The sequence below is a fragment of the Stenella coeruleoalba genome (assembly GCF_951394435.1).
Source record: "Stenella coeruleoalba genome assembly, chromosome: 2".
NCBI lineage: Eukaryota > Metazoa > Chordata > Mammalia > Artiodactyla > Delphinidae > Stenella > Stenella coeruleoalba.
The window spans coordinates 91,167,397-91,194,869 of NC_137147.1; the positions used below are offsets into that span (position 1 = coordinate 91,167,397).

Sequence of the window (27,473 nt, forward strand, 5' to 3'; positions counted from 1 at the left end):
TTAATATGAGGTCATATTGGATGAGGATGGGCTCTAAATCTAATGACTGGTGTCCTTAAAAGAAGAGGAAAGGACACAGAAAGACATGCAAGGAGAAGACAGCCACGTGGAGACAGAGGAACAAACTGGAGTTACATTGCTACAAGCCAAGGAACATCCAGGGCCACCAGAAACTGGCAAGGGATTCTTCCCTGGAGCATTCTGAGGAAGCATGGTCCTATCAACTCGTTATTTTCAGACTTCTAGCCTCCAGAACTGTGAGAGAATAAAATTCTGCTGTTTTAAGCTAGTTTGTGGTACTTTGTTGAGGCAGCCCTAGGAAATTAATACAGGTGGGTTTCCGTTCTTCGCAACCAAATGTTTATGACTAAGATGCATTTGTGACAGATTATATTTGAAAAGTCTAGACCAGTGATTCTCCAAACATGATCCATGGCCTACTGATGGACCTTAAGGATATTCCTGATGGGTCATTACATGACACAAACACACAAGTCGTTTCTCCAGTTATCATGGGAAAATAACTTGCAATTTTATAGGTTTTTATTTTTACATACAGCTAAGGTTTACCTAATAGGAATCTACCAAGTAAGATGTTAGGGGCTACTAATGTTTAGAATTTGTAAATTAAAGTTAGCATGTTATTTAAGTTTACGAAGAAGGATTATTCATCATTTCTATGTGCAACATTGTAAAGTTCCTGCTCATGCACACTTGAAGATAACTGAAATTCCCACTTTTGGGAGAGAGATGTTAATAGCACCATTCCCAGGAAGTCATGGTTTTTAAGACGTGTTATTCCTGCTTCTTAATTATAAACCAGCTTTGCTTGGCACCATTGATACCAATTAAGTTTGTTGTGAGTTTGGTTAACCTAACTGCACATAGTGTTAACTGCTTTAATATATGAATTTACACTTTTCCTATAACGACTTTAATATCCAAGTTGAGGTTCAATTTTTGTCACTAGTAATCTATTACTAAAGTCAATTTATAATTCCTCTGAACTTTGCTTATGCTTTATTGAAATGTGTTGGCTATTAATTTATTCTATTTAAGTAACTAACAATGTATTATCAAGGCAAGTGATAAAATTACTCATTTTTTGAAAAATGTATAGGGCAGTATTTTGGAATATAAAATCATAGGAACAGTATCATATTCCTCCCCTAAAAGTGAGTAAACAATTCCTGTTGTTCCTCTCTAGTTCTTTATCGTCACTGCGTCATATTTTTCACGACAAGAAAAAGAAGGAGTTGGGGGATGAAAGGTATGTGGGACAATAGTCTTTTTGCCTCTTCAATGCTCTCCGGCCAAAAGTGTGAGAGCCAATTGCCTGGATTTAATGCTTACGAGTTTCCATAGCATCAAGGTTTTTAATCAGAAAACCAGTAAAAGCTATTAGAAAAGTGATGATGACCGTTTGATAAAGATCCAAAGCTGCAAAAATTATATTTGAACATGGAATGCAGACCCTCCCAGATGCCACACTCTGCTTCTGCTTCTTGAAACAGTAGATTAAAAAGGAAAGAAAGAAGTACCAAGACAAGATTATAAAACTGGTGTGTACTTTATATGCTTACATAACATGTTCAATGGATATTAACAAAATACAACATAATGATACCATTTATAAGAAATTATAGGATTTATTTAAAATGTTAATGTATTTGAACACTTAGATATTATTGTCCAGTAATGGGATACATGTTTAAAGTTATTTGATATTCTTCTATCTTTGGTCAGGTTCCCAGAAGTGAACTTTGGGATGAAAATGAGTGCAAATGATTTACTAAGGAAGGGCTTCCCTGAGCAAGCTGTTAGGGAGTGAGGAAGCTGGACAGGGAAGGGGAAGAAGCCAGGCAGGGATATGTTTTCAGGAGAAGTGCTGGCCCCAACTTGACCCTACAGGGAGCTCCGGAGCGTAATCAGGATGGGGCAATTTGAGCCTTCCTGTTCCTGCACCAGGGAAGGGGAAGAGGAAGTCCATGGGCACTTCTGGCTCTTGGTAACCCAAAGCAGCTCCCCTAGCCTGAGGTTGTCCTTAGAATCAACAGTCACCTGTGCAGGGAGTTAGGAGCAAAACACACAGAATTGGCTGAGCGGATCTGAGGGGGTCTGTACAGAGCTGACCGTCTATGTTTGCCACCCTTTGATCTTATCAATGTACCTTTGGAGATGCCATCAAACATTTACATTTGAGTAGGTAATGAAGGTGTTCTCATGCAGCTCAGCCACATGGCCCCTCCTAGTGCTAGAAGGATGGGACCTGGGACTGCGAAGATGAGCCAACCACCATGTTCGGTGGATTTAGTAGATCGGTGATTCTGCCAGGGGTTAAAGTGGCAATCTTCTTAAAATCTCTTGCCATATCTAACTTTTACCTCCCAACTTGTTTGAACTTAAACTTTTTATTTTCAGAAAATTGTAGATTCACATGTGATTGCAAGAAATAACACAGGGACATCTCCTGTGAGCTTTACCCAGCTTCCACCAATGATAACACCTCACAAAACCGTAGTACAGTAACACGACCAAGATATCCACATTGATACAGTCAAGATTCAAAACAATTCAATCACACAAGGATCCCTCATGTTGCTCTTCTACAACTGTACTCACGTCCCTCTCTCCTACTGACTCCTTCCTTAATCTGTTCTCCATTTCAATAATTTTATAGAAACAACATTTCAAGAATGTTATATAACTGTAGTTTTATGGTATATAACCTTTTGGGATTAGCTTGTTTTTGCTCTGCATATTCTCTGAAGATCATCTAAGTGGTTGTATCAGCATCTCATCATCCCATTCTTTTTTACTGCTGAGTAGTAGTCCATGGTACGGATGTACCACAGTTTGTATAACATTCACACACCGAAGGAACATTGAAGACTTTTCCAGTTTTAGGTCATTACAAACAGCGCTACTATAAACACTCCTGTACAAGTTTTTGTGTGAACGTAAGTTTTAAGTTCTCTGTGATCAATGCACGGGAATACAATTGTTGGGTTGAATGTTTACAGTTGCATGTTTACTTTTTTAATAAACTACCAAACTGCTTTTCGGACTGGCTCCACTATTTTACAGTCTCCCCAGGAATGTATGTGTGATCTACTTTCTTCTCATCCTAGCCAACATTTAGTGTTGTCATTATTTTTCATTTACTCGTTCTGTTATGTGTGTAGTAATAGCTGATTGTGGTTTTAATTTGCATTTCCCTACTGGCTAATGATGTTGAATATATTTTCACCTGCTTTTTGCCATCTGTATACCTTCAGTGAAATGTCTATGCATGTTTTTTGCCCATTTTCTAAGTCGAATTTTTATGTTGAGTTTTAAGAGCTTTTTATTTATTCTAGACATTTGGTGTGCAAATATTTCCTCCCAGTCCACAGCTTGTCCTTCATCCTCTTATCAGAGCTTTCACAGATCAAAAATTTGTATTTTTTTCTCTCTCTCTCTCTCTTTTTTTTTTTTTTTTGGCTTGTACCCCAACCAGGGATTGAACCCAGGCCCTCAGAAGTGAGAGTGCAAAGTCCTAACCACTGGACCACCAGGAATTCCCAAAAATGTGTACTTTTGATGAAGTACAACATACCAGTTTTTCCTTTAACAGATCATGTCTAAGGACTCTTTGCCTTGCCTTATATCCTAAAGACTTTCCTCTATGTTGTTCTTTCCTAAAAGTTATCACAGTTTTACATTTCACACTTAAGTCCATAATCCATTTGAGCTAATGTTTACATAAAGTGTGAGGTTCATTCTTTTGCCTACAGATGTATCGCTGCTCCAGCATCATTTGCTGAAAGGCTATCCTTCGTCCACTGAGCACAATGCCCCTTAGCCTCCTCCCAGTGGAGTCCCCAGGGCTGGTTAAGTGCCTCCTCTGTAGGCCACAGCTCCTAAAAGGCAGCCCTTTCACACAGCTCTCCCACCAGATTCTGTTACTGCTCCCTCCCCTACTCCTTCACTGGTTGAAGACCACTGCATCCTCCCTTGTGGCTTCTCCATACTTCGCCCACACCTTTGTCAATAGTCCCTTTATCAAACTCTCCTCTAGTCACCTAATTTAAGTGAGCCAGCTGTTTCCTGTCAGGACCCTGATACATCCTACAGACGATAAATTTTCCAAATCCCAAACAACAGACATATACTGTCAGTCATCACAAAGCAATAACCATTTATTTTTTTTAAGTTGTTTACAGGTATTTATATGCAAATGGATTTCCACCTTAAGACAGATGAAGATAAGGATGTGACATTAAAAGAGCATGCAGGCAAACACTTCTTTTGTTGTTTCCCTTTAACTGTGCCCGTTGTTGCAAGTGTGGTGTTTGCTCATCCAACTACCACACCGTTACAGTCAAACACTGACCATCTATGTGTCCTGCTCACGCCAGCTATACTCTTTGCATCATCTTCTATCAAGAACTTCTTCTGGCCACCCAGTTATCACTCTGCTCAACCAGAATGAGACCACAGCCCTGCTCTGTCTCTGTTAAGATAATAAGATCACCCATAGACTTCGCTGATTTACACCCATGCTCATCCCCTTTACGAGGACAAATAATCAAGAACTACAGTGTATGCAAAATTGAGGAAACATACATTATTTCCTAGTTGTATAAAAGGAAACAAACCTATCTAAGAAGCCAATGGCAGTAAAAGTAAATTAAAAGCATAAACCTTCACATAAAAATACTAGAGTTCAGTGTGCTTGGTTTCTGATGATTTCTCTGTGAAAGAAGTTTCTCTCGTTTTACTTAAAACTTAGCAAACGTTTCACAATTACAAAGATTAAGTTGTATCTACACATCCAAAGTGAAGTGGAATTAAGGCAATTGTCCAGATAACTCAAGATAAAAAAAAATAAACACAAAAAACTCTAAAATAATGGCCATATCTCTATATGCAAAGGCAGGTAGAGGGCTGAGACCGAAGCCGTTTTCTGCCACTCAAAATAACCAAATCTACTTCTACTACCATCACTTATATTTTTCCAAAGTTTCAGTGCTTTTGACTGAAAGCCTCCAGATCTCTGCTATCTGAATGATGATCTCAATGAGCACAGACACAGACTAAAGGAAAAAGTTGCAGTTTCAAGCTTAATTATACAGACTGGGTATCAACACTGACCCCTAATAAATGAAAAATCTGCCTTTTATAAATTCATATTATGTTAGGGCTGAAATGGACCTATGAATTCACCTAGCCCAGCTCCCTCATTTTATAGACAAGGAAACTGGAGTCCAGACAGGTTCAGCAAGTTGCTCAAGGTCACAATGAGGCCCAGTCCAGTGCTTTTGCTTACACAACGCTTCATTACATCGTTGGTTTACCAAGTGTGCCTGCATGTGTCAAACCTCTCCAATTGTTTCATTCAGTGTTTTCTCCCTGGTACATTCTGCCTGGTCATATCTAGAAAAGGTGCTAAGGATACATGTAGATGAGGGCCTATGATTCAGTCACCACCAATCAAGGGGATATTTCCCCATACTTTAAAATAAATTCGGTGCTTTAAATAAGAATGGAACCAATTTGGAGACTGAATATGAAGAACACTGGTTTGTTTGCCATCTTTTAAATCCATGCACTCATGAGCTCTTTTTTGGGGGGAAGGGTGAGGGGGAGAGGCAAGGAGGGAGAAATACAATGAAATCAGAAATGACATAGATTTGGCTTCTTTAGTTTGTCATATGTTGCATACAAACAGTCCAAATAGCAAAGATTGAGAAATACTAGGACAAAACATTTGGGCTCCAGCCCTTTAAACAGCAAATGGGACAGACCAATGAAACCGACCAATGCTTTCAGTGGCCCTTGATTTGATTCCACTGGTATAGACACAGTCCAAATTCAATGTCAAATTTATTTTAACACTGAGGTGAAAGTGTTACCAAACAGAAAATGTAGTAAAGTCAATAACTATTAAGCAAATGGCTTCTTATTTTTATAACAAGGAAAAACTTTTTTGGCAAATGTTTTTATAGTTATAGAATATGAAGACATTTAGAACTAATCTCCCCAATATGAAAATGTCCCCAAATTATCAAGTTGAAAGGCACATACCACTGCCCCAGCAGTTCATTCAAGTTGTCTTCAGCACGTGAAATTTTAATTGTGCTTTTTTTAGCTTGTTATCAATGCAATATGGCCTTAAAAAGTGACATCCGTGCATATGTATACTTTCTTTTCAAAGGGACCCATCCTCTTCCCCTTTTCTGATTTTCACTTTCTGAAGATCAATTTTTGTTAGTTCTTTGTTTTATAAAGGACTTAGTCCACGATGGTCTCAGAAAGATACGCTTCGCAGTTTGTGCTCTAATTTATCTAGAAACCAAGTGTGAATTATTTTTGTGTCCTAATACAAAATGGACTTTCCTGAAGTATCAGTGTGATGGTACTTCCATACTGTCATTTGTTGGAATGCAAAAGTACTGGATTATTATCTTTTCTCACTGGTTGTTTAAGGCTTACTTCGCTTCCAGAAGAGATGATTGGCAAACTATTATCCATGTGGTATCTGATAAGGTGGCCAACATTATCAAATACATGATCCTTGGTCCTCACCTTGAAAAGGAAATACAAATGTATTTAGGTTAAATGATAATGGTTCTCCTGAAAGGCATAAACAATCATAGGGTAAAAACAGACATATCCTTGAATGAGGTAACTGCTGAATAAAGAAAAATAAAGATACTTTTCAATTCTGGATCCCTTAGTAAACAATTTTCTCATTCCCAATTGCATTTTTGTTTAATTTATTTTTTGTTAAGATTTTTTTTCGTTTGATGTGGACCATTTTTAAAGTCTTTATTGAATTTGTTACAATATTGCTTTTGTTTTATATTTCCTCTTTTTTTTTTTTTTTGGCCCCGAGGCATGTGGAATCTTAGCTCTCTGACCAGGGATCGAACCCACACCTGCCTGCATTGGAAGGCAAGGTCTTAACCACTGGACCACCAGGAAAGTCCCCCCAGTTACAGTTTATTGGAGTATAATTGCTTTACAATGGTGCGTTAGTTTCTGCTGTATAACAAAGTGAATCAGTTATATATATACATGTATCCCCATATCTCCCTCTTGTGTCTCCCTCCCACCCTCCCTATCCCACACCTCTAGGTGGTCACAGAGCACCGATCTGATCTCCCTGTGCTATGCGGCTGCTTTCCACTAGCTATTTTACATTTGGTAGTGTATATATATCCATGCCACTCTCTCACTTCGTTCCAGCTTACCCTTCCCCCTCCCCATGTCCTCAAGTCCATTCTCTGTGTCTGCATCTTTATTCCTGTCCGAGGTTCTTCAGAACCATTTTTTTTTTTAGATTCCATATATATGTGCTATCATATGGTATTTGTTTTTCTCTTTCTGACTTACTTCACTCTATATGACAGTCTTTAGGTCCATCTACCTCACTACAAATAACTCAGTTTCGTTTCTTTTTATGGCAGAGTAATATTCCACTGTATATATCTGCCACATCTTCTGTATCTTATCCATTCATCTGTCGATGGACACTTAGGTTGCTTCCATGTCCTGGCTATTGTAAATAGAGCTCCAATGAACACTATGGTACATGACTCTTTTTAAATTATGGTTTTCTCAGGATATATGCCCAGTAGTGGAATTGCTGGGTCGTATGGTACTTCTAGTTTCAGTTTTTTAAGGCCTCCATACTGTTCTGCATAGTGGCTGTATAAATTTACATTCCCACCAATAGTGCAAGATGGTTCCCTTTTCTCCACACCCTCTCCAGCATTTATTGTTTGTAGATCTTTTGATGATGGCCATTCTGACCGGTGTGAGATGATATCTCATTGTAGTTTTGATTTGCATTTCTCTAACGATTAGTGATGTTGAACATCCTTACGTGTGTTTGTTGGCAATCTGTATATCTTCTTCGGAGAATGTCTATTTAGGTCTTCTGCCCATTTTTGGAGTGGGTTGTTTGTTTTTTTTGATATTGAGCTGCATGAGCTGCTTGTATATTTTGGAGATTATCCTTTGTCAATTGCTTCATTTGCAAATATTTTCTCCCATTCTGAAGGTTGTCTTTTCGTGTTGTTTATGGTTTCCTTTGCTATGCAAAAGCTTTTAAATTTCTTAGGTCCCATTTGTTTATTTTTGTTTTTATTTCCATTTATCTAGGAGGTGGGTCAGAAATGATCTTGCTGTGTTTTATGTCATAGAGTGTTATAGAGTGTTCATAGAGAGTCATAGAGTGTTCTGCCTATGTGTTCCTCTAAGAGTTTTATAAGTGTCCGGCCATTTAGGTCTTTAATCCATTTTGAGTTTATTTTTGTGTACGGTGTTAGGGAGTGTTCTAATTTCATTATTTTGCATGTAGCTGTCCAGTTTTCCCAGCACCACTTATTGAAGAGGTTGTCTTTTCTCCTTTGTATATTCTTGCCTCTTTTATCAAAGATAAGGTGACCATATGTGCATGGGTTTATCTCTGGGCTTTCTATCCTGTTCCATTGATCTATATTTCTTTTTTTGTGCCAGTACCATACTGTCTTGATTACTGTAACTCTGTAGTATAGTCTGAAGTCAAGAAGCCTGATTCCTCCAGCTCCGTTTTTCTTTCTTAAGATTGCTTTGGCTATTGGGGGTCTTTTGTGTTTCCATACAAATTGTGAAATTTTTTGTTCTAGTTCTGTGAAAAATGCCATTGGTAGATTGAGAAAGACCGCCGTGAATCCATAGATTGCTTTCAGTAGTATAGTCATTTTCACAATGTTGATTCTTCCAATCCAAGAACATGGTATACCTCTCCATCTGTTTGTATCATCTTTAATTTCTTTCATCAGTGTCTTATAGTTTTCTGCATACAGGTCTCTTGTCTCCTTTGGTAGGTTTATTCCTAGGTATTTTATTCTTTTTGCTGCAATGGTACATGGGAGTGTTTCCTTAATTTCTCTTCCTGATTTTTCATCATTAGTGTATAGGGATGCAAGAGATTTCTGTGCATTAATTTTGTATCCTGCTACTCTACTGAATTCATTGATTAGATCTAGTGGTTTTCTGGTAGAATCTTTAGGACTCTCTATGCATAGTGTCATGTCATCTGCAAACAGTGACAGTTTTACTTCTTCTTTTCTGATTTGGATTCCTTTCATTTCTTTTTCTTTGATTGCTGTGGCTAAACCTTCCAAAACTATGTTGAATAATAGTGGTGAGAGTGGACAAACTTGTCTTGTTCCTGATCTTAGAGGAAATGGTTTGTTTTTCACCATTGAGAATGATGTTGGCTGTGGGTTTATCATGTCTGCTTTCATTATGTTGAGGTAAGTTCCCCCTATGCCTACTCTCTAGAAGGTTTTTATCATAAATAGGAGTTGAATTTTGTCAAAAGCTTTTTCTGCATCTGAGATGATCATATGGTTTTTATCCTTCAATTTGTTAATATGGTTTATAACATTGATTGATTTGTGTATATTGAAGAATCCTTGCATCTCTGGGATAAATCCCACTTGATCGTGGTGTATGATCCTTTTAATGTGCTATTGGATTCTGTTTGCTAGTATTTTGTTGAGGATTTTTGCATCTATGTTCATCAGTGATATTGGTCTGTAGTTTTCTTTTTCTGTGACATCTTTGTCTGATTTTGGTATCAGGGTGATGGTGGCCTCGTAGAATGAGTTTGGGAGTGCTCCTCCCTCTGCAACTTTTTGGAAGAGTTCGAGAAGGATAGGTGCTAGCTCTTCTCTAAATGTTTGATAGAATTCACCTGTGAAGCCCTCTGGTCCTGGGCTTTTGTTTGTTGGAAGATTTTTAATCACAGTCTCAATTTCAGTGCTTGTGATTGGTCTGTTTATATTTTCTATTTCTTCCTGGTTCAGTCTCAGAAGGTTGTGCTTTTCTAAGAATTTGTTCATTTCTTCCAGGTTGTCCATTTTATTGGCATAGAGTTGCTTGTAGTAATCTCTCACGATCCTTTGTATTTCTGAAGTGTCAATTGTTACTTCTCCTTTTTATTTCTAATTCTATTGATTTGAGTGTTCTTCCTTTTTTTCTTGATGAGTCTGGCTAATGCTTTATCAATTCTGTTTATATTCTCAAAGAACCAGCTTTTAGTTTTATTGATCTTTGCTATCATTTCCTTAATTTCTTTTTCATTTATTTCTGATCTGATATTTATGATTTCTTTCCTTCTGCTAACTTTGGAGGTTTTTTTGTTCTTCTTTCTTTAATTACTTTAGGTGTAAGATTAGGTTGTTTATTTGAGATGTTTCTTTTTCCTTGAGGTAGGTTGTATTGCTATAAAATTCCCTCTTAGAACTGCTTTTGCTGCATCGCATAGGTTTTGGGTCATTGCGTTTTCACTGTCATTTGTTTCTAGGTATTTGTTTATTTCCTCTTTGATTTCTTCAGTGATCTCTTGGTTATTTAGTAGTGTATTGTTTAGCCTCCATGTGTTTGCATTTTTTACAGATTTTTTTCCTGTAATTGATATCTAGTCTCATAGCGGTGTGGTCACAGAAGATACCTGATACGGTTTCAATTTTCTTAAATGTACTGTGGCTTGATTTGTGACCCTAGATATGATCTATCCTGGAGAATGTTCCATGAGCACTTGAGAAGAAAGTGTATTCTGTTGTTTTTGGATGGAATGACCTATAAATATCAATTAAGTCCATCTTGTTTAAAATATCATTTAAAACTTATGTTTCCTTATTTATATTCATTTTGTATGAACTGCCCATTGGTGAAAGTGGGGTGTTAAAGTCCCCTACTATGACTATGTTACTGTCGATTTCCCCTTTTATGGCTGTTAGCATTTGCCTTATGTATTGAGGTGCTCCTATGTTGGGTGCATAAGTATTTACAATTGTTGTATCTTCATCTTGGATTGATCCCTTGATCATTATGTAGTGTCCTTCTTTGTCTCTTGTAATAGTCTTTATTTTAAAGTCTATTTTGTTTGATAGGAGAAATGCTACTCCAGCTTTCTTATGATTTACATTTGCATGGAATATCTTTTTCTATCCCCTCACTTTCAATCTGTATGTGTCCCTAGGTCTGAAGTGGGTCTCTTGTAGACAGCAAATATTGTTTTTTTATCCATTCAGCCAGTCTATGTCTTTTGGTTGGAGCATTTAATCCATTTACATTTAAGGTAATTATCAATATGTATGTTCCTATTATCATTTTCTTCATTGTTTTGGGTTTGTTATTGTAGGTCTTTTCCTTCTCTTGTGTCTCCTGCCTAGAGAAGTTCCTTTAGCATTTGTTGTAAAGCTGGTTTGGTGGTGCTGAACTATCTTAGCTTTCACTTGTCTGTAAAGGTTTTAATTTCTCCATTGAATCTGAATGAGATCCTTGCTGGGTAGAGTAATCTTGGTTGTAGGTTTTTCCCTTTCATCACTTTAAATATGTCCTGCCACTCCCTTCTGGTTTGCAGAATGTCTGCTGAAAGATCAGCTGTTAACATTATGGGGATTCCCTTGTATGTTATTTGTTGCTTTTCCCTTTCTTTCAATATTTTTTCTTTGTATTTAATTTTTGATAGTTTGATTAATATGTGTCTTGGCATGTTTCTCCTTGGATTTATCCTGTATGGGACTCTCTGTGCTTCCTGGACTTGATTGACTATTTCCTTTCCCATATTAGGGAAGTTTTCAACTGTAATCTCTTCAAATATTTTCTTAGTCCCTTTCTTTTCTTTTCTTCTGGGACCCCTATAATTCGAATATTGGTGCAGTTAATGTTGTCCCAGAGGTCTCTGAGACTGTACTCAATTCGTTTCATTCTTTTTTCTTTATTCTGCTCTGCGGTAGTTGTTTGCATTATTTTATCTTCCAGGTCATTTATCCATTCATCTGCCTCAGTTATTCTGCTATTGATTCCTCCTAGAGAATCGTTAATTTCATTTATTGTGTTGTTCATCATTGTTTGTTTGCTCTTTAGTTCTTCTAAGTCCTTATTTAACCACTCTTATAGTTTCTCAATTCTATTTCCAAGATTTTGGATCATCTTTACTTTTACTATCATTACTCTGAATTCTTTTACAGGTAGACTGCCTATTTCCTCTTCATTTGTTAGGTCTGGTGGTTTTTACCCTGCTCCTTCATCTGTTGTGTGTTTCCCTGTCTTCTCATTTTGCTTAACTTACTGTGTTTGCAGTCTCCTTTTCACAGGCTGTAGGTTCATAGTTCCCATTTTTGGTGTCTGCCCCCAGTGGGTAAAGCTGGTTCAGTGGGTTGTGTAGGCTTCCTGGTGGACAAGACTGCTGCCTGTGTTCTGGTGGATGAGGCTGGATCTTGTCTTTCTGGTGGGCAGGACCACGTCCGGTGGTGTGTTTTGGGGTGTCTGAGAACGTAGTATGATTTTAGGCAGTCTCTCTGCTAATGGGTGGAGTTGTGTTCCTGTCTTGCTAGTTGTTTGGCATGTGGTGTCCAGCACCGGAGCTTGCTGGTCGTTCAGTGGAGCTGGGTCTTAGCTTTGAGACGGAGAGCTGTGGGAGAGCTCCACCAATTGATATTACGTGGGGCCAGGAGGTCTCTGGTGGACCAATGTCCTGAACTTGGCTCCCCCACCTCAGAGGCTCAGGCCTGATACCTGGCCAGAGCACCAAGACCCTGTCAGCCACAAGGCTCAGAAGAAAAGAGAGAAAAAAGAAAGAAAGAAAATAAATAAATAAATAAAAATTTTAAAATAAAAAATAAATTTTATTAAAATAAAAAAACTAAAAAGTAATTAAAAAAATAAAAATAAATTTAAAAAAAAGAAAGAAGAGAGCAACCAAACTAACAAACAAATCCACCAATGATAACAAGTGTTAAAAACTATACTAAAAAAAAAAAAAAATGGACAGACAGAACCCTAGGAGAAATGGTAAAAGCAAACCTATACGGACAAAATCACACAAAGAAGAATAAACATTCACACTCACAAAAAGAGAATAAGGAAAAATATATATATATATATACATATATATATATATACATATATCTATATTAAAAAGAAAGGAAGAGAGCCACCAAATCAATAAACAAATCTACCAATGATAATAAGCTCTAAATACTAAACTAAGATAAACATAAAACCAGAAACAAATTCGGTGCAGAAAGCAAACCCCAAGTCTACAGTTGCTCCCAAAGTCCACCACCTCAATTTTGGGATGGTTCGTTGTCTATTCAGGTATTCCACAGATGCAGGGTACATGAAGCTGATTGTGGAGATTTAATCTGCTGCTCCTGAGGCTGCTGGGAGAGATTTCCCTTTCTCTTCTTTGTTCGCACAGCTCCTGGGTTCAGCTGTGGATTTCGCCTCGCATCTTCATGTAGGTCGCCCTCTGGTTTCTGCTCTTCACCCAGACAGGAGGCAGTTAAAGGAGTGGCTAATTAGGGGCCTCTGGCTCAGTCAGGCCAGGTGGAGGGAGGGGTACAGAATGCGGGCGATCCTGTGGAGGCAGAGGCCAGCGTGATGTTGCAACAACCTGAGGTGCACCACGTGTTCTCCCGGGGAAGTTGTCTGTGGATCATGGGACCCTGGTAGTGGTGGGCTGCAGAGGCTCCCAGGAGGGGAGGTATGGACAGTGACCTGTGCTTGCACACAGGCTTCTTGGTGGCTGCAACAGCAGCCTTAGCATTTCATGGCCGTCTCTGGTGTCCATGCTGATAGCCGTGTCTCCTGCCTGTCTCCAGAGCTCGTTTAGGCGGTGCTCTGAATCCCCTCTCCTTGTGCACCCCGAAACAATGGTCTCTTGCCTCTTAGGCGTTCCAGACTTTTTCGTGGACTCCCTCCTGGCTAGCTGTGGTGCACTAGCCCCCTTCAGGTTGTGTCCACTCAGCCAACCCCAGTCCTCTCTCTGGGATCTGACTTCCGAAGCCCGAGCCTCAGCTCCCAGCCCCCACCCACCCTGGCAGGTGAGCAGACAATCCTCTCAGGCTGGTGAGTGCTGGTCAGCACGGATCCTCTGTGCAGGAATCTCTCCGCTTTTCCCTCTACACCACTGTTGGTACGCTCTCCTCCATGGCTCCGAAGCTTCCCCCCCGATCCACCCCCCGTCTCCTCCAGTGAAGGGGCTTCCTAGTGTGTGGAAACTTTTCCTCCTTCACAGCTCCCTCCCAGAGGTACAGGTCCCGTCCCTATTCTTTTGTCTCTGATTTTTATTTTTTCTTTTGCCCTACCCAGGTACATAGGGAGTTTCTTGCTTTTGGGAAGTCTGAGGTCTTCTGCCAGCATTCAGGTGGTGTTCTGTAGGAGCTGTTCCACATGTAGACGTATTTCTGATGTATTTGTGGGAAGGAAGGTGATGTCCAAGTCTTACTCCTCTGCCATCTTTAAGGTCCCCCCCCATTACCTTTTTAAAGCAACTGTCATTCCCAGTTAGGAAAATGGTAAACACTGTCACCCAATCCAAATTTGCAAGCAACCTTTTTGCCATGTTACTTTTTGATACATTCTATCATATATATTCCTACAAATATTTTGCCTCATAAAAGTATGACCACCTCTGCTCTCTTTTGGTTATTATTTGCATGCAATATCTTTTTCCATCCTTTCACTTTCAGCCTATGTGTGTCCTTAAATCTAAAGTGAGCCTCCTATAAATAGCATACATATAGTTGGATCCTGTCCATTTAGCTCTCCATCCAGTTATTCTGCATCTTTTGTTTGGGAAGTTTAATCCACTTACATTTATAGTAATTATTTATAGAGAAGAACTTACTATTACTATTTTGATAATTGTTTTTTGTCCAGGATCATTTCTGTCTACAGGTATCCTCCGCTCTAGCCATACCTCTTTTATTTAATACCATTCTACCGCTCTGTTTGCTCCTGTGATTCCTTCCTTATGCTCCAAATGTCTCCCTTTAAAACTTTTGCCCTCTTTCAAGGTTCCTCTTACATGTCAGACCCTGCAAGAAGCCTTTTCAGTTTGCCTCAATCGGAGCACCCCCTTCTATCCTGAGAAACACCATAATGCTTTGGTTGAACCATTCTTATGTTATTCATCCATAATTATTTAAGCATCGTCTTATGAAATTATAAGCACCCTGAGAGCACGGACTCTGTATGTGATACCGATCAATGAATTCCCATACTTCCATGTAGGAGGTATTCATTTAACTCACTGAACTGCACTGAGAAGGGCAGAAAGAGGCTGTCCTCTAAGTGATCCTCTAGGGTGGCTCCCACTCAAACCCCTCCACTAGCCTCTATTTACCACTTCCTGCTCTAGCTGGAGGGTTCAAGAAAAAGTAAACCCTTAACCTTAAACACTCTTCAGTATCAGGCTTTAGACCTATCACTCAGAGCAACCTGAATCACAAGATCCTGTGAAACTCTAATGGGGGTCAATAATACCTTGCCTTCGGGATCCACCAGGAGAAGATGTTTTGCCTGGCCTCCCTGTAGCCCACTCAGCACATACTGGCCAGGAGATGTTGCACTCTCTCGAACCAAAAAGTCCCCATCCTTTACCAAGAGGCTCTCTGCTGCTTTCCTGCTCAGCTTGCCGTGGTAGCAGTCTTCATTCCGCAGCTGCTGCTTAATGTGTGGCAAAGAATGTGAGCTGGCAGGCTGGGCCGTGGCACCTGGCTGAACAGTTTCTGGTGCCTCTGAAGTCAAAATACAAAGAGAGACACCACCAAGTTACCTCCTCATCCATCCTTTCATTCATTCATTCATTCACTCACCAGATATAATTTGAGGACCTACTGTGTGCCAGGCACTCTTTAAATAGTGCTATTTCTGGAACAAATGGGGTTTTTGTTTCTAGAATTTCCAACAGTCTCTAATTTAATGGTAGATCCAAACATTGCCTTTGGCTTCTGTTACCAGGAAAGCCTTGCCCAGGTGCAGTTTTCCTTTCAAATGAGAAATGGAACTGACCCATAAGAACTGCTTTCATAAGTGCAGAGAGAGTCTCTTTATGTCCCATGGGCTGTATGTTAAAGAGAAAGAGGTTTGTGCTGTACCTGGACTATAGATAACTTCTAAATCATTCTCAAATGCTTTGAAAATGCCTACAGTAACTTTGGGCTATGCCCACTTTTTAATATTGAGCTTTTTCTTTTAAACCAAATTACTAATGTGCTTCAGAGATGCTTCTGTCCGTCAACTTTAAAGCCGTGCTGAAGCTTACAGCATTCCTAGTAAATGACCACTTTGCTGTTTGTGTAATTCCCCTGCCTGGACAAAGCAGAATTGATCAAGTAGAAGAAGGTAATCATCAGGGAGGCATGGCCTGAGGCAAGTTCCCATGGCTCTACAGAATGTTATCCAGAGTTGAGAGCACTGGGGATGAGAAGGTACATCCAGGTAGCCCTTTATAGTATTATTGGTACTCACAGTAATAACAATTATTATGTAGCTCACATTTATTGAGTACGATAGGCACTGCTCAATGCTTTACATGTATTATCCTGTTTGGCTCTCAAAATTAAATGGGAAGGAAACGGATCTTTTAAAAGGTTAAAAGACTTACCCAAAGTCACACTGCTAATACGTTGTAGATCTGCAATTTGAAATGAGATCTATCATCAGAGCCCAGGTTCTTAATCACCACACTCTAAAATTTGGCTTGGATGAGAAAATCTTTTAATTTTCAAAACTGGTCTAGCCACTCTACTTCTGTATAACCCACAAAGGTCCCCAAATAGACAGCAAAGCTATCAGGATGATATACAGCATCTCTAGAAGGAATAACACAAAATTCTCAGGTCTGAATCCAGATAAAAGTTGGATGTTTGCTTATTTATGTATTTTTTTTGGCTGTGCTGCACAGCATGCGTGATCTTAGTTCCCCAGTGAGGGACTGAACCTGTGCCCCCTGCAGTGGAAGCATGGAGTCCTAACCACTGGACCAGCAAGGACTTCCCAAAAGTTGTATGTTTAATATGGCAAATTTACTAGGAAAATAACCATAGAAATCAGACTTTGTCTTTTTAAATTCAAAGGATCTTTTGCATAGAAACCAGCTTTCTCTTTATAAATGCAAAGGAATGTTTCCATGTCCTTACACAAGGGTCTCACAAATGAGAAATCCTCTTGACTTTAAGTTTTATAACTTACACAAAACAAGTGCCCTGTAGACATAATCCAGTCTCCTATTAATATGTTATAGTTTGGGCACTATTTAAGAACTTCTCTCTGCATATCACAATTTCGATGCAGCATTCATGAATATAACTTTTTCAAAATATCTTCAGTCTGTATCTAGTGGCTAAACATATTCTCCTCTACAATCAGGTTCTACCTATGGTTACCAGAAAAAGCCTGAAGAAATGTGTCCAGATTTGATGAATAATATTTGTAGTTGGCCTTAGTGCTGCCTGCTTTCAGGCATAATAGAGAACTTCTGATGAGTAGTTGTGTGTGTGTTTGTGTACGTGAGAGAGAAAGTGTGTGAGTGTGAGGGAGATGCATGTATGTGTATGTAGGTGCACACATCTTAGTGCATGATGGTTTTTGGTTTATTCTGAGATTGTGGAGCACTCTTGGACAAGAACAAAACAAAAGAAAAACAGACATTATATCATCTTGAAAAGAGGCAATAGATCATGGGCCAGCCTGAGGATATGGACATTATTTTCCTAACATAGTTTCCCAAATTAGCACAATTTCAATCATCCAAACATTTGCTGAAAATATAACTTTTCTAAAAGCTGGGAGATTTTCAATCATCCAAACATTTGCTGAAAATATAATTTTTCTAAAAGCAGAATATCTAACATATTTTTTAAACTTTTGCTTTAAGTTTAAAAGTTACACATTTTTTAAAAAAAATCTGGTAAACACAGAAAAACAAAGAAAATTAATCACTTTTCATCCTATCACCAAATACAACCACTCTTTAACATTGTGGTGCATTGTCTAGTATGGACTCCTTTTCATACATAAAGTTGACTTTGAAAAATATAATCATAATTTAAATACAGTTAATTATATATAATTTCCATATACTATTTAATGAATTATTAACTTGATATAATTATATTTTCTCAGAAGTACTGACAGTTAAGGAAGCAACAAGGAAGGTTGCTTAAATCACTCTGGATTGAACTGAGATCAAAAAAGAAAAAAGTGACAGGAATCATGGAAGAAAATAATCATGTCATCTTGGAGTTCCCATTAGCAACTAAAGACACAGTGTCACAACCAGAAATTCAGGAAAACAAGATATATATGAATATCCACACCCATATGTATCTGGTGAGTAAAACTTTTGAAATGGGGGAATACGGTTTAAGGAAGAGAAAAAAATCTAACATCTAAAATCTGGATTAAACAATTGCAAGTAATTCCAATGAGAAAGAAAGAACAAGACATCTAAAGAAACCAATGTGAACTGTGAAGACAGCATATTGATGCATTCAATTTTTTTTAAAGCACATGTAAATGGATTTTTTTGACAGTATTGATCATTATACTAGCAAAGGACAGGGAAAAATTAGATGTCCATCAATAAAGGATTGGTTATACAAATTATGATTCACTCATACAATAGAATACTATAAAACAATTGAAAATAAAAAAAAATATGCAACCAACATAGGAGCACCTAAATATATAAAGCAAATATTAACAGACCTGAAGGGAGAAATCAACAGCAATACAATTAGAGTATGGGACTTTAATACCCCACTTTCAAAAATAGATAGATCATTCACACAGAAAATCATAAGGAACACTGGACTTAAATTACACATTAGATCAGATTGACTTAACAGACATTTACAGAACATTCCAAGCAAAAGAATACACATTCTTCTCAAACACACATGGGACACTCCCCAGGACAGATCACATGTTAGGCCACAAAACAAGTCTTAATAAATTTAAGGATATGGAAATCATACCAAGCATCTTTTCCAACCAAAGTGATATGAAACTAGAAATCAATTACAAGAAGAAAATTGGAAAATTCACAAATACATGGAGATTAAAAAACATGCCACTGAACAACCAACGGATCAAAGAAGAAATCAAAGGAGAAGTCAGAATATAACTTGAGGCAAGTAATTTAATTGAAAATTAAAATATTTTGAGACAAATGAAAACTATGTACCAAAACTTATGGGATGCAGCAAAGACAGTTCTAAGAGTCAAGTTTTTAGCAATTAACGCCTCCATCCATAAGAAAAATGAAAGATTGCAAATAAACAACCTAACTTTACACCTCAAGGAACTATAAAATGAAAAACAAACTAAGCCCAAATTTAATAGAAGGAAAGAAAAATACAAATATCAGAACAGGAATAAATGAAATAGAGAGTAAAAATACAATAGAAAAGAAACTAAGCTGGTTTTTTAAACGATAAACAAAATAAGCGAACCTTTAGCTAGACAGACCAAGACCAAAGAGAGAGGACTCAAATAAATAAAATCAGAAAAGAAAAAGGAGACATTACAAATGATACCACACAAATACAAAGGATCATAAGAGACTACTCTGAACAATTTTATGCCAACAAATTGGATAACTTAGAAAAAATGGATAGATTTAGATCCCTAAAAACATACAACCCACTAAGACAATCATGAAGAAATAGAAAATCTGAACAGAAGAATTACTAGTAAGAAGATTGAACAACTAATCAAAAACCTACCAACAAAAAAAAAGGTCCACAACCAGATGGCTTCATTAGGGAATTCTACCAAACATTTAAAGAGTAATTAATATCAATTCTTCTCAATCCCATCCAAAAAATAGGAGGGAACATTTCCAAACACATTTTACAAGCCCAGTGTTACACTACTACCAAAACCAAACAAGGATACCACAAGAACAGAAAATTACAGGCCAGTATCACATGTGAACATAGATGCAAGAATCCTCAACAAAATATTAACAAACCAAATTCAACAATACATTAAAAGCATCAAGTGGCATTTATTCCAGGTATAAAAGATCAGGAACAAGACAAGGATGCCCATTCTCACCACTTTTATTCAACATAGTATTGGAAGTCCTAGCCAGAGCAATTAGGCAAGAAAAATAAATAAAAGACATCCATATCAGAAAGGAAGAAGTAAAACTGTCCTATTTGCAGGTGACATTATATATAGAAAACCTTAAAACTCCACCAAAAAAAGAGAAACTGTTAGAATAAACAAAGTCAGTAAAGTTGCAGGATACAAAATTAATACACAAAAATTACTTGCATTTCTATACACTAATAAACTATCAGAGAAATTAGGAAAACAATCCCATTTATGATAACTTCAAAAAGAAAAAGATACTTAAGAATAAACTTAACCAAGGAAGTGAAAGATCTATACACTGAAAACTATAAGACATTGATGAAAGAAACTGAAGAAGGTACAAACAAATGGAAAGAAATTTTGTGTTCATGGATTAGAATAATTAACATTTTTTAAATGTCCATACTACCCAAAGCAATCTATAGATTCAATACAATCCCTATCAAAATTTCAATGGGGGCTTCCCTGGTGGCGCAGTGGTTGAGAGTCCACCTGCCGATGCAGGGGACACGGGTTCGTGCCCCGGTCCGGGAAGATCCCACATGCCACGGAGTGGCTGGGCCCGTGAGCCATGGCCGCTGAGCCTGCGTGTCCGGAGCCTGTGCTTCACAACGGGAGAGGCCACAACAGTGAGAGGCCCGCATACCACAAAAAAAAAAAAAAATTTTTCAATGGCATTTTTCACAGAAAAAGAATAAACAATCCTAAAACTTGTATGGAACCACAAAAAAATCTCAACTAGCCAAAGCAATCCTGAGAAAGATGGATAAAGCTGAAGGCATGGTGTGTCCTGATTTCAAACTATATTACAAAGCTATAGTAATCAAAGCAGTATGGTATTGGCATAAAAACAGACACATAGATCAACAGAACAAAACAGAGAACCAAGAAATAAATCCATACATATAGGGTCAATTAATTTACAACAAAGGAGCCAAGAACAGACAATGGGGACAGGATAGTCTCTTCAATAAATGGTGCTGGGAAAACTGGACAGCCACATGTAAAAGAATGAAACTGGATGCCTATCTTGCACCATACACAAAAATCAACTCAAAATGGACTAAAGACTTGAACATAAGACCTGAAATCCTAACACTCCTAGAAGAGAACAAGGGGTAAGCTCCTTGACATCAGTCTTGGCGATGTTTTTTTGGATTTGACACCAAAAGCAAAGGCAAAGAAAGCAAAAACAAGCAAGTTGGGACTACATCAAACCAAAAGTTTGCACAGCCAAGGAAACCATCAACAAAAGGAAAAGGCAACCTACAGAATGGGAAAAAATATTTGCAAATCATTTATCTGATAAGGGGTTAATATCCAAAATATATAAAGAACACATACAACTCAATAGCAAAAAAAAAAAAAATCCAATTAAAAAATGGGCAGAGGAACTGAATAGACATCTTTTCAAAGAAGATATACAAATGGCCAACAGGTATATGAAAAGATGCTCAATATCACTAGTCATCAAGAAAATGTAAATCAAACCACATGAAATATCACCTCACACCTGTTGGAATGGCTATCATCAAAAAGACAAGAGGTTAAGTGTTGGTGAGAAAAGAGAACGCTTGTGCACTATTGGTGAGAATGTAAATTGGTGCAGCCATATGGAAAACAGAATGAAGGTTCTTCAAACATTCTTTTAAAAAACTGCCATATGATCTAGCAATTCCACTTCTGGGTATATATCTGAAGGGAATGAAATCACTATCTCGAAAAGATATCCACACCCCCATGTGCACTGAAGCATCATTTCTGACAGCCAAGACATGGAAACAACCTAAGTATCTACTGGCAGATGAACAGATGATATAAATACACAGTGGAATATGATTAAGCCATAAAAAAGAAGGAAGTCCTGCCAACTGCAACAAGGATAGACCTTGAAGGAATTATGCTAAATAAAGTAAGTCAGACAGAGAAAGACACTGCATGATCTCACTTATATGTGGAATCCAAAAAAACAGAACTCATAGAAACAGAAAACAGATGGGTGATTGCCAGAGACAGAGAGTGAGGGATGGGGGAAATGCTAAAAAGGTGCAATCTTCTAGTTATAAGATAAATAAGTTCTGGGGATGTAATGTACAACATGGCAACTATAGTTAACAATTCTGCATTGCATATTTGAAAGTTGCTGAGGGTAGATCTTAAAAGTTCTCATCACAAAGAAAAAAAAACTAACTATGTGAGGTGATGGATGTTAACTAAACTTAGCGTGGTAATCGTTTTGCAATATATATGTATATATATCAAATCAGTATGTTGCATACCTTAAACCAATACAATGCTATATGTCAAATTTTATCTCAATAAAACTGGAAAAAAAGAAAACTACAAAATATTATGTGCTACTTTGGACAAATCTCTAAAATAGAGGAGTGAAAAAGAACAAGTACAGAAGGGGATACTCCATTTCGTTTTAAAGAAGAATGATTAGATAGATAGATTGATCATTAGATCTATCTGTAGACAGACAGAGGTACTTAAGTAGATAGCTAAATACTTAACCATGCATTAACATTTTGGAAGTAGTCAGAAGGAACTCCTAATATCTTAGGGAACTGTATATGGTGTTAAGCCTTGGGAAGGTACATATTTTAAAATAGCATTATTTATTATTTTGATTTCTTCTATGAGTATTTGTATTACTTTTTAATTAAAAACACTGTTTATAGAATTAAAAGTGTATACAAGAGTCAAGATAGCCACCTAACTAAAGGGAAAATCAGAAGAGGGATATACTTTTGTGAGAAAAGTGTCAGGGTTGGGGGATAATCCTCAGTTTTCTGTTGTGGGAAGAAAAGCCTACCCTTTTCTCCCCACGTATTATAAGACTCCATCTCTGATTCTGGAGGACCATAAGCAGTCTCTTTATGCAAGTAGTTATATTTTATAAAATTGCCAGAACACTGATTTAGTGAAAACGGAACCACTGCCCCTAGGACAAATGCAGGGTTAGGCTCTACCAAGCTTCAGGTCACAATATTTTCATCAATCAATCAATCATTACATAAACTTGTTTTATGTGTGTTTGGGTTTAGACACCTTATTTAGTATATATTGTTGATTTAATAACACTAAACTCATGGCCAACAGCACTGTAACTCATGCCTGAACTCAGCTTATCTAAGACACATATTTTCTCTGTAAGGCACATCACAGCCTTCTTGCACTTAGGAACACTAGACAGCACTTCAGCACTACACTTGGGGGTCATTTTAAACAGCAAGGTCATCAAGAGGTAGCACAAAAATGTGGGAAATGCAGCACTAAGTAGACCACAAAAGTTCACTTGTTTACAGTATGAGCTGAAACAAGAAAGCAGAGTGTCGCCTTGTTTGACGTCAGCTGGGAATGTGCACATTGGGTGACACAAAATTTTTGTTGCTTTGCACATATCCACAAATGACCACAAACGTGCCACGAGTACTGATTCTGGGATTACAAACAAATCTTAGCAAGTAAGCAAATTCTCAAATATGGAACCCACAAATTATGAGAATCAACTGTATATTATTTATCAGTATGGATTACTGGGTGTGTGAAAACTATAAAATAGAAATTTATCGTGTTACTGAGGGGAAAAATACATTCACCTCTACAAAGTGTCTAAAAAGTTGGTAAAATAAGATGTTAACATAAAATGTTAAACCTAAGTGAAAGATCGAGGTGGTACTAAGAAAAAAAATTAATCTGTAATACAAAGGAAAAATTACATGTCTATTAAGATATATTAAAAAGCCACAGTAATTCATATATAGTAATTAATATACTGGTATACAACAAGCAAGTGGGCCAATATAAAAAGCAGAATAAAGGCCCAGAAACAGATTCACACATGTAGAAGGAATCTAGTAAAATGGAGAGTGGCACTAGAGAAAGAGAACATTATTTAGTCCATGTTGTTTGGAAAATTAGATCACTTTCATAGATAAAATTAAGTTAGACCCCCTACCTCATAGAAAATATAAAGTTCAAGTGAAATAAATATTTTATTTGGAAATAAAACTATAAAGGCAATAGAAGAAAATGTAGTACAAGCTAGATAAAGAGGAGGAAATTTAATCCAAAGAGAGTAGAAGGAAGACATAATAAAGATAAAAAATAGAAGTCAATGAAACAGAAAACAAAAAAATAGAAAAAAATTAAAACAAAACCTGGGTCCTTTGGAAACAACAGTTAAATTAATAAATCTCAAAGATCAGTGATCAAGGAAAAAACAACACGGAAACTACAAATAAGAGGAAGAGAGAAAGCATTCTTCATGCAATAAAAGGACAGTGAAGGAATATTATGGGAAATTTCATGTAGAACTGACTCTAAATGGACAGAGTGAAATCCTACTAAGTTTTTAAGGAAGATACATTGCCAAAGAAATGACAATCCCTTCTTGTCTATGGCTTTTTGGCCTCTAAAGCAAACTCCAATCTCTCAAACCCACATCAACAGGAAATAAGCTGTACAAGTGGTGAAGCCCCAAGAAAGGCACTTTCTCCAACATCTACTTTAGATGGACACACGAAGGATAACAGCAGGAACAACCCAGATAACAATGGACGAGGAGATTCCTCCCATAACACTGAACCACAGGCCAAGCAAATCACTTTCTCCACTTCCGGCTCAGGGAGTCTTCACAATTACTGCCTGGCAGGATTTGGTAATCACTATGGACCAAAGACCACTGTGTGTTTTGCCTGCTTCCCTTTTGTGAATGTGGGTTTTTATTGAGGCTATCTTATTCCTCTTCCACCACTAATTTTGGGTGTGGAAGAGGGCAGACAACTTGGCAAATAGTAAGGATTCCCATCCAATCTTGATTGAGAGGACTTCATATCACCCAGATGTCACAGACTTTAGGCTGGATGCTGTAACTGTTCGGGGTATTTGCAAGGTCTCCCTTTGGGAGAAGGCATATGTTCTAAGTGAAAAGAAGAGCTCATGCATATTTGAGTGGCAGAAAGGTATGCAGGGGCAGGGACAGTTAATTGTGTGCCAATATCTATTCTCCCTTTCATTACATTATGGAATTCCTAATTATTTTTAGCTGGGCACATGGCCACCCAGCTAGAGTAACGTGAAGCTAGGTACGGCCCCATGTCTAAGTTCTGCCAATGGCAGGTAAGAACAAATGATGTCTGCCACTTCTGGGTCATGTCCTTTCAAGAAACATGTGTGCACTCCACGTGCCTTTCTTACTTCCCACTGGCTGAATACAGATGGGATGGTGAGAGCTCAAGATTTTAGACTAAAGATAGAAGACCTCAGACCACATTGAAGCTCTTAGACCAGAGATGGAAGCCAAGTGTCACAATGGCAAAGCTGTCCCACCAGTCCTATACCATCCATCTTTGGGCTATTAGCTAAAATAAATAAACTTCAGTCCTTTTTACACTATGGGATTTAGGGGGGGTTCTTTGTTATGGAAGCTAAGACTGAAACTAATAATAAATCAATACAAAAATTAGTTTCAGTACTAATGGTTTCCTTCTGCCATGTTTGATCAGACTAAAGATTGTGTTAGAGCTTTTCCTATGTTCGCAGTGTGACAGGATGAAGTGAGGAGCCCTGAAGGCATACTTGAGATATATTAGGTTCCTGTCTCTGGATTTGTTTTTGTTTTGTTTTACTGAACTAATTAGTAAATAATCTGGGTAAGGGAGGCTAAGTATGCTTAAAGAAGATAAAGAGGATTTTTGCAGGAGGAAGGAAAGAAACAGGAGGAAACATTAGGGGGGAAACGTTAAGAGGTGTATTTAAGACATTCTGCAGAACGTTATATATAAAGTTATCCCTACTCCATCTTACTAGATTTTCTTAAATCAACATTATTTATACTTTTGAAGCTGGAGTTAACTTTTTTTGGAGGGAGCAGTGATACACTGAAATTAACCTCAAAGGGGTAGCAAGAAGTCCAGGAGGGCTATGGTACATTAAATCCCAAATGGAAATAAAGAGTGAGAGAGAACCAGAGGCCTAAATTATTAAACATATTGCCACCAAGGCAGGGAGAGGGAAAAAGGATGAAAAAAGAAAGAGGCTAGAATCAATGAAAACGCATTTTGACATTATAGTTTTAGACAGAACAAGCCTTATTTACTTTCAACTAATGACAGGAATGTTATTATGGATTAATTTTGCCTTTCATATTATTGAATTGTCTATGACAAGAGGCAAAGTTTCTTTGCTTGAGTTATAACGATTTTTTAAAATTTATTTATTTAATTTATTTATTTTTGGCTGCATTGGGTCTTCATTGCTGCACGTGGGCTTTCTCTAGTTGCGGCGACCGGGGGCCACTCTTCGTCGCGGTGCACAGCCTTCTCAGTGCGGTGGCTTCTCTTGCTGTGGAGCATGGGCTCTAGGAGTGCAGCTTCAGTAGTTGTGGCTCGCAGGCTCAACAGTTGTGGTAAATGAGCTTAGTTGCTCCGCAGCACGTGGGATCTTCCCAGACCAGGGCACAAACCCATGTCCCCTGCACTGGCAGGCAGATTCTCAACCACTGCGCCACCAGGGAAGTTCCATAACGATTTTTAACATTGAAGATTTGCTTATAAAGGAACTGGAGTTGTAAATCAAGGAATATCCCAGATTACATAATTTGGGCCACCCACTAAATTTATTTTCTAATAAAATATTGTTGCTTTGGGGCTTCCCTGGTGGCGCAGTGGTTGAGACTCTGCCTGCTAATGCAGGGGACACAGGTTCGAGCCCTGGTCTGGGAGGATCCCACATGCCACGGAGTGACTAGGCCCGTGAGCCACAACTACTGAGCCTGCGCGTCTGGAACCTGTGCTCCACAACAAGAGAGGCCGTGACGGTGAGAGGCCCGCGCACCGTGATGAAGAGTGGACCCCGCTTGCCCCAACTAGAGAAAGCCCTCGCACAGAAACGAAGACCCAACACAGCAAAAATAAATAAACTCCTACACCCAACATCTTAAAAAAAAAAAGTGTTGCTTTGAAAAGTCCATGAAATGGAAGCTATTGAGTGTATGCTCTTATAAAGTTATTTCCAAAACCTGAGGTCCAAGGCAGGCGGGGTGGAAGGGACTAAATTGGGAGACTGGGACTGACATATACACACTACTATATATAAAATAGATAACTAATAAGGACCTACTGTACAGCACAGGGAACTCTACTCAATTCTCTGCAATGGCCTATATGGTAAAAGAATCTAAAAAGAGTGGATATATGTATATGTATAACTTATTCATTTTGCTGTACACCTGAAACCAACACAACACTGTAAATCAACTATACCTCAATAAAAATAAAACTATATTTGAATAAATACAATTTTTTTTTTTTTTGCTGTACACGGGCCTCTCACTGTTGTGGCCTCTCCCGTTGCAGAGCACAGGCTCTGGACACGCAGGCTCAGCGGCCATGGCTCACGGGCCCAGCTGCTCCATGGCATGTGCGATCTTCCCGGATCAGGGCACGAACCCGTGTCCCCTGCATTGGCAGGTGGACTCTCAACCACTGCACCACCAGGGAAGCCCGAATAAATACAATTATTTA

General features: G+C 38.1%; 1 protein-coding gene across 2 annotated transcripts in view; it reads right to left on the reverse strand.

Moving 5' to 3' along the window:
* Positions 1-1,570: 1,570 nt before the first annotated feature.
* Positions 1,571-27,473, reverse strand: part of SHC4 (SHC adaptor protein 4) — a 134,257-nt gene continuing 108,354 nt past the window's right edge. For both annotated transcript variants that reach the window (XM_079914805.1, XM_079914804.1), the window contains 2 exons: positions 15,319-15,572; positions 1,571-6,570 (listed from right to left, as the gene is read on the reverse strand). In XM_079914805.1, the coding sequence (XP_079770931.1) occupies positions 6,415-6,570; positions 15,319-15,572 (410 nt within the window). In that variant the 3' untranslated portion in view covers positions 1,571-6,414. The remainder of the gene's footprint in view (positions 6,571-15,318; positions 15,573-27,473) is intronic.